Source organism: Octodon degus, unplaced genomic scaffold (assembly GCF_000260255.1).
Source record: "Octodon degus isolate 3935 unplaced genomic scaffold, OctDeg1.0 scaffold00064, whole genome shotgun sequence".
Classification (NCBI taxonomy): Eukaryota; Metazoa; Chordata; class Mammalia; order Rodentia; family Octodontidae; genus Octodon; species Octodon degus.
Window position 1 is genome coordinate 10,155,730 of NW_004524640.1, and position 8,336 is coordinate 10,164,065.

General features: G+C 54.5%; 1 protein-coding gene across 1 annotated transcript in view; it reads right to left on the reverse strand.

The window, feature by feature from the left end:
* Baiap2l2 (BAI1 associated protein 2 like 2) overlaps nucleotides 1-7,787 on the reverse strand; it is a 25,892-nt gene extending 18,105 nt beyond the window's left edge. The window contains exons 1-4 of the mRNA XM_004634611.2: nucleotides 7,741-7,787; nucleotides 6,698-6,773; nucleotides 5,929-6,015; nucleotides 5,498-5,559 (exon numbers count right to left, since the gene is read on the reverse strand). Coding sequence (XP_004634668.2) covers nucleotides 5,498-5,559; nucleotides 5,929-6,015; nucleotides 6,698-6,773; nucleotides 7,741-7,779 — 264 coding nt within the window. The 5' untranslated portion in view covers nucleotides 7,780-7,787. The remainder of the gene's footprint in view (nucleotides 1-5,497; nucleotides 5,560-5,928; nucleotides 6,016-6,697; nucleotides 6,774-7,740) is intronic.
* Between the last annotated feature and the right edge of the window lie 549 nt (nucleotides 7,788-8,336).

Below are 8,336 nucleotides of genomic sequence, written 5' to 3' on the forward strand. Positions count from 1 at the left end.
TCTGCCTCCTAACATTTCACAGGCAAACTGATTTCCCATGGGGGGGGGGACGGGAAAGAGAGCAACAACTCTGAAGTCAAATCCAGTGCAAAGTTATTATGAAAAAAAAAAAAAAAAAGGAGCAAAGCAATTTTCCCAGGGACAGCGAAGGCGCCGGAAGACAAGCAGAACGAAGCAAACTGCCACCGATGGCCCGAAAGACACAAGCAGAGGGTACAGACAGGAAGCAAACAGTGTGACCGAGAATTAGCAAATGTCAGAAGAGAACTGGAAAGAAAACAGGCTTAGTGATGAAGGCTCAACTGTAAGGAACACAAAAGTGAATAAACAATAGCTAAAGAAAAACATAAAAGGAAAGGGAAAATTAGTTTTCTTTTTTGGTGGTACTGGGGATTGAACCCAGGGCCTTCACACTGAACTACAACCCTAGCCCCCTCCTCACTTTTTAAATTTTGAGTTTTTGCCAAATCCATAAATAGCCCAGGATGGGCTTAAACTTGTAATCTTTCTCTTTTAGCCTTCCAGAGTGCTGGGATTCCAGGCATGCTGCCATGCTTAGCTTGGGACAATTTTTATTTTTATTTGTTTATTTATTGATTTACTTGGTACAGGGTCTTGCTATGCAGCTCGGACTCCTAGTGATCCCCCTGTCTCAGCCTCCCCAGCGCTGGGATCACAGGCGTGCGCCACCATGCCCAGTTATGGGGCTGGCACAGTTTGCCCAGGCCTCTGGGGCTGGCACCGCCTGCGTGTGGTATAGGGGACTGACCTTGGGCCCTTGTGCTTGCCAGGCATGCGCTTCGACTGCTCAGCTATCTTCCCAGCCGACTAAAAATTTTAAATAAAGAAATGGAAAGTGATAGCTACTGGATTCAAAGGGGTAATAATGAAAGTTTTAAAAAGTAGATAGTGGAGACGGTTGCACAACTCTGTAAATATACTAAAAGCTGCTGGGTGTGGTAGTGATACCTGCAAGCCCAGCACTCCGGAGCCTGCGGTGGGAGGATCGCTGAAGTGAGGCCAGCCGGGGCTACACAGTGAGTTCAAGGACCATCTGGACCACACAGCAAGGCCCTGTCTAAAAAAAACAAAACAAAAAACTAAAAACTTCTGGATTCTGTACTTTAAAAAGGATGTGTTGGGCCAGGGAGGTGGCTCAGTGGAATAAGTGCTTCCCTGGCAAGCGCAAGGGCCTGAGTTCGATCCCCAGTTCCGCCCCAAAAAAAAAAAAAAAAAAAAGAGTAAAAAGGATGTGTTTTATAGAATATGAATTATATCGATAAAGCTGGCATTGTAGATGTCTACGGTTTTAGATCCACATCTACAATAGGAATCTTACCATAGGGTCCATCCTAGCTCCAGAGATTAAATCACCATATTTGTCAGAGGAGAAAAAAGTAGAAATAAAGTAAAAAGTCAAGATATCCAAAAGGAAGAGACAAGTATCAAAGCTAGACTACGAAGACTTAACACACAGAGAACAGCAGCCACTCAAGAAGAAGCACAAAGAAAGGAAACAAACAAGCAAACAAAATCTAGAAGTACAATTTCAGTTGCTTGAAATTATTTTAAAAATTGTAATTATGGGAGCTGGGGAGATAGCTCGGCAGCATAAGTGCCTGCCTGGTAAGTGCAAGGTCTCAAGTTCGATCCCCGGTACTGCGTGCTGTTCCAGCTCAGATCCCCAGGTGCGCTGTGCTGGCCCCCAAACCGGGTGTGGTGGTGCACACCTGTCATCCCAGCGCTGGGGAGGCTGAGACAGGAGGATCCCTATGAGTCCAAGCTGCATAGCAAGACCCTGTACCAAAGAAATAATTTTTTTTTTATAGTGGGCAGACTCACAACCAGCTGGAAAGTGAGACAGATGGGGGCTTAAGGGAAGCCGCATCGATGTAAGACTCTGTGTACTGACGGTGTAAGCACAGTGCCGTTTTCTTTTTCTTTGTCTCTTTCTCTGTGTTTCTTTCCACCCCTGTTTTGCCAGTGGGATGGAGCCTGGGTTTCCTCAAGCCTGGACACCCAGAGAGCAGAGGAGCTGCTCCAGGAGCGTGCAGCCAGCGCGGTCCACCTGCCCGGGGCTTGAGCAGATAAAGAAAGCAGCTACGGCTTGTGTCTCAACATCCCCCATCCGCACTTTAAAAGGCTGACATGTGGGCATTTGGGGAGAAGCTGGATGTAGGGTGTGTGACATGGGATTAGGGGTGCCCTAGCCTGGGTGTGTGTGCATGACACCAATCACAGGCTTACAGCTTGATAAGAACTCTGCATGAAGGGCCAGTGCGATAGCACAGCGGACTAAGCGCTTACTTAGGCAAGTGCAGGCACCGGGGTTTGATCCCCCTGCACCACAGGCAGTGCCAGCCCTGCCCCCAGGGGCACTGAGCTTGCCACCAAAACTGGACATGGCGGCACACGCATGCCTGTATTCCCAGCACTGGGGAGGCTCAAAACAGGAAGATCACTACAAGTCTGAGTTGTGTGGTGAGACCTTGTACAAAACACACACATACACACACACACACACACACACACACACACAGAACACTAAATGAAGGCAGCTTCTACTGCTTTGCAGGCTGCTGCTGCTGTGGCTCTTGCATGCCACACCATGGACTATTTCTCCCCGCGATGCCTGTCTGCTATAGCCAGCTGCCTTGGAGCCAGCTGATTATGGGCTGAAACCTACAATAGAGAGTCCCATTCCCCCCAAAAAAACCCCAGAAAAACAGTGAGCCAAATAAACCTCTCTTCCTTTAATTCTGGACATTTTGGCTCAGCAAAGAGAAAAGTAACTAAGATAGAAGGAAAAGAAAAAGATGGAGAGAGAGAGAGAGAGAGAGAAAGAGAAAGAGAGGGAGAGAGAGAGAGAGAGCGCAGGAGGTTACAAGAAACCCAGAGACATGATTTCTTTTTAAAAGGGCGAGGACACAGTATCATGTCCCAGGCTGTAAACTTGGATGCCAAGCTGTGAAGGAACACAGGAAGTGTCAATGCAGACCACCGGCCACTTTTCAGGGGTGTGGATGTGATTCTGATGGGACCCCACAGAGGGGCTTTCTGGGGACAAGTTCTAGGCCTAGGAAGAGACTTCATGGCTGGTTAGCCTTATCATGAGTCCTTAGCTCACTAAGGTTGTCTGGGTGTTTAATTTACAATTTAAAAATAGAGCCAAGCATCCTCATGTATACCTATAATCCCAGAACTTTGGGAAGCTGATGCAGGAGAATTACAAATTTGAGCCCATCCTGGAAAACTTAGTGACTTAGCAAGATCTTGTCTCAAAACAAAAATATAAAAGCCTGGCGTGGTGGTGCACACCTGAAATCTCAGTACTCGGGAGGCAGAGGCAGGAGGATCATCTTGTGCTTGAGGCCGGCCTGGACTACACAGCAAGACCCTGTCTCAAAAATAAAATAAAATATAAAACAAGCGCTGGGAATGCAGCTCAGGGTGAAGAGGATGGGATCCATCCTGAGTTCTGACAAAATAAAATCACATCTCCAAGCACAAACCATTCTTTTTTTTTTTTTTTTTTTTTTTTTTCTTGCAGTACCAAAGATTGAACTCAGGCCCCTGCACTTGCCAGGCAGGCACTTACGCCACAGAGCTATCGCCCCAGCCCCCAACACAAACCCTTCTTATCCCTGATCTCCTCCTCCACAGCCTATTTTGCTTGTTTTTTTATTTTTTATTTATTTTTGTTTTTGTATTTTAGGAAAGGGTCTACAGGGTGCTCAGGGTCTCACTACTTGATCGGACTCCTAGTGATCCGCCTGTTTACAGCCTCCCAGGAGCTGGTGTGCGCCACTGTGCCCAGTCTTCCATAGCCTATTTTGAATCTACCACGTGATCAGTACACAGTCACTCACTTCCCATAGGTTTTGTCCGGACCGCTCTGCAGAGAGCAGGAGTTCTGCATGCTGTGTCCCCAGTTCCCATGGCAGACAGCATCTGGCACACACCAGGACACCATTATGGAATGAAGGAGCCAGAGAGGAGGAGGCGCCCCTGGCACCTTCTACCTGGTACAGCGCTGGCGGGGGGCCCTGCCTGGTTGTCACGGCCAAGATGCTGGTGCCCGGACAGGACAGCTCTCCTTACAGAGTGGGCCTGGGTGACACTTGTCCCTGCACAGCCCGGGTGTGCCACAAGTGACATGGAGCGCCACTGAACACAAGGACAGGACAGGTAGCCACAGCCTCTGTGACCAGCACAGCAGGGCTCTGGGCCACACTCCGGAGTCCCTGCAGAGCCTGTGAGTCTATGTGCAAGTTCCTGTGCCCGTTTTCCCCACGCCAAACTAGTCAGTATTTACAGTATCCCCCAAAGCATTCTAACTTGGTGGGTCAGAGACCCCCACAGTCGTTTGAAATTTGCTGCAGAACCTCTCCTCACCCAGCTTGGGACCTGGCTCCCTCTGCCCCTGCTCCCCCGGCCAGGAAGCCTTCTCTCCTTCTCCAGCCAGCACTGCTCTCTTTCTCAACTCTTTCTTTTTCCACACAGTGAATCCCTGCCCCGGGCCAGGCCCCTCCAGAGCAACAGAGACCACCAGCGCTCAGCCCCACAGAGCTCCCAGCGGGCAGGGAGGGACTGAGCCCGGCAGGGAGGGACTGATCCCAGCAGGTCAGTCTCCTTCTGGTTATCCTCAGAGGGTCCTGGGGCTCAGGTGCCCAGGCAAACGTTCATCCCTAGCAATTCACCCCATCCTCTCTAGAACCGCAAGGGCAGTTTGATTATCTGCGAACTATGGCTCAGAGTCCAGTGTCACCAAGGGACACCTGGCAGAGTTGGGCTTTGAAGCCAGGTGCTCTGGCTATAAGCCCTTTCTTAATGCTGTGCCTTAGAACAGGTAGAAGAAGCTGCTGGAGCTGGGGTGGGGGTGGTGACTGCACCTGCAGGGGTGGGGTCAGGGGAGGTGTTGTGGGGGAGGGGCCATGGGGGAGGGGCCGTGGGGGAGGGGCCAGGGGTCTCAGAGGGCCGCAGAGCCCAGGAACTGCATAGGCAGAGGCCATCTTGGCTCTACTGGGGGTGCAGAGGGGGACTGCAGGGCTGGCTCCCTGCAAGGAGCAGCCTGTGGTTAGTTTTGTGGGCAATGGCAGTGGAGAGTGACCGGGTGGCTGCTCCTGGGAGGCAGGCTGGCTGGGGTGACTACTTGATGCCTCTCTCTGGGGCAATGGGCCTTTTCCTTCTAGCTCCCTCGCTCACTTGGTAATCATGGGCAGTGATGGGGTCTCTGAGACTCAGTTTCCTCCTCTGTAAATGGGGCAGGAAAGCCTGCAGACTTCGAGGCTCGCTGGTGGCCGACCAGCTGCTGCAGGGAAGGAGCCTTGCACAGTGTGGCCCTGGCAGGCGCTGGAAGGGTGGCTGCTGCCCTGTACTCAGGGGGCCCGGTGGGGTGAGGAGTCTGCCCTGGAAGGGACTCTGAGAGCTGAGCCCTTGATCTCAGAATGCAGCCCGCTGGCCCGAATGACCCTGGTCCCTGGGGACAGCCACTTACCACCACCTCCAGGTCTGAGTTCAGGTGCCGCTGGGTGTCCGACATCTGCACCAAGATCTCACCTACAGGCAGAGGGAGAAGCAGCTTTGGTGTGGGGAGGCCGCCCTGCCACCCCTCTCCCCCAGAAGGCAGCCTTGAGGCTAGATGTCAGGACCAAGTCCAGGAATTTCCTCTCTGGCTTTGGGGATCCCCAGGATTATCAGCCTGGGCCCAGCCCTGTGGGGAGTGGTGGAGAGGAGCCTGGCTCCAGACCTGGGTGGGGACAAGGCATGGATGGGAGGATGAGTGGGCCAAAGGAACCCTCTCTAGGCCCCTAGAGTGGGCAAAGGCAGAACCCAGGCCTGGGAGCAGAGGCCTGGTGGGAGGCCAGCTGGGAGGGCTGGCCCCTATCCTACCAGAGAGAGGGGTCCAGTGGAGGGGGGGTGCCTCACCCAGAATCTGAGAGGTGGAACTCTGCAGGGCCTGCTCCCCAATTTTCTGAATGGCACTGAAGTATACCTCGGCCGCCTCAGACAGAGCTGCAGGAGAGGAAGGACAGTCCAGCCTCGGCCCCCCCACACCCATCCCCATCCTCTGCCAGGCCCTACTTTGCGCAGTGTGCACAGGGCCTGCAGCACGTGTGCGACAGGGAGGGTGCCTGGCTGTGCTGCACATCTCTTGTTGGTGGGGTGTGGCATCCTTGTGCAAACACGTGGAGATTGGGGACAGGGGAGCAGGTGGGTAAAGCAGGCCTTGACTCTGAGGTCCTAAGAGGGAGGGAGAAGTTAGTGGCCCTTGCTTTGGTGCTGACTGGTGCTGGTGGCAGAAGGTGTGGGAACCTATGGCAGGGAAAGGGGTGCCTGTCTCACAGGGTAGTGCAGAGTGTATGCCCTGGAGGAATCCAGCATGGGCTGGTGTAGGGAACCAGCAGGGGCAGCCCTGGGGCCAGGTGGGTTCTGAGGGTGATGCCCAGGTGACAGCAGGGCATATGCCTCAGGGCCTACACTGAGCTGTGCGGGATCTACAGCACCTGGTATTAAGTCAAGAACATCTGGGGCCCGTGGGGAGCCCTGGGCCACGGGTATGGATGGGATGGGGCACAGAAGGCTCACACATGCAAGTGATGGGGTGGGTGGGAGGCCAGGGCTGATGCCCCGGGTCTGGGGCGGGCTCAGGCGCTGGAATTGGTAGGGTGGGCAGGGTTGGGTGTGGGACACTCACCGTGGAAGGCCCGCAGGTAGTTGTTGCCCAGATACACCAGGTTCTCCAGGGCAGGGTTAAACTGCTCCATGATGCTCTAGACCCGAGGACAAGGGAAACCGGGCAAGGAGACAAAAGCCACAATGAACAGAGGCCCCAGCTCCGTGGGACACCAGATGCTGGCTGCCTACCCTGAACCCAGGGAAGCCCAGAACCCTGGCTCTGGGCTGCAGGGTCTTTTGGGGGCTCGACCCAGGCCAGAGACTCCCTGCATTCACCTGCTACTTGCACAAGTCTAGCAGAGCTGCACGTCCACAGGCGGGACACCCCAAAGACACCTTGGCCTGCCCTGCTCTGCGCTTTGGCTGGACACACAGGCCTGTGGCAGCCACCTCAGGGGTGAGAGCAGGTCTTGCTCTTGTTGAAGAAGAGACCCCTTGGAACAGGGTGGTGGTACCTGGGTCACTGCAGGCCATACTGGGCTATGGCCTGGGGGAGAGCACCCTGGGGGGTGCAGACAGCCCTGGATTTGGACTTGGAATTGGGTCTTGATTCAATCCCAGTCACACCTCTTCCTCCCAGCAACCTTGAGCAAGCTCTCTGACCTCTGTGGTCTCGCTTTTCTTATCGATCAAAGAGCAGTTACTTTCTATTTCACAGGGATATAGGGAGGTGAGCTTATAAGAAAGCTGCTGCACACAAGAGGTGCTCAATAAATGTCCATGGACTCTGCAGCCAGTGCTCTGCAGGAAACTGAGGGAGGAACTCAGATATGAGGGGGAGGGAGGGAGTCCCACTCCCCATTCTCTGCTGGGCCTTCAACATGGGACTCCCACCTCCGGACTCAGCAACAGCCACTGGGCCCTGGCCCCAGGCTCATCCTGCCTGGTGGGGAGCGGGAAGTAGGGGCCCCTGCATGTGCAGCTGGCTGATCCCTGCTGCCTGCACCCCCAAGCCCATGACCCGACCCTGCCTGACTCTGGCCTCCTCCCCAGAACCTGAGGCCCTCACCCACCCTCTGTGCTTGGGCAGGAGGAAGCTCCCTGCCCTGGCCTTGCACTCACCCTGTAGATGGCCATGGTGGACCTGTAGAACTGGTCCATCTCGGGTGCCATGGGGCGGCCACGTGGACACCAGGCAGGAAGGGGTGGCAGGAGCACAGCTGGGCAGCCAGGGGTTGGTGTCAGCGGTGCTTGGTGTGCTTGGTGCTCGGCAGGCAGAGAGCAGGCTGCAGGGTGCAAGCTGCGGACGCGAGGTGGCCTTGGAGGAGGTGGCCGCTTAATTATTCACCAGCAGGGATGTCAATGCGATCTGGGGCGTAACCAGAGCCGGTGGGGAAGGCATCCTGTGACGACGCGGGCAGGTTCATGTGACCCGCCCTTCAATTATTTACCCCCTAAGTGTAGGCCGGTGGGCACACTGGGTGGACCACTCCCTCAGGCCACCTTGTCTTCACAAAACCCTGTCCTGGCACACGTTGCTGCCACACACTGTCCATTCAAGGGGCTGGAGTGCTTGATGCCCTCCTGCTGGGTTCTCTAAAGCCACTCTAGGGCCAGACCCACGCATACAGTGGACACACTGTGGGCCTTAGACCCCAACTTGTCCCTGAGCCCCTGAGCCCCCATGCCTGGGGAGGGGCACTATACCCATGATCCCT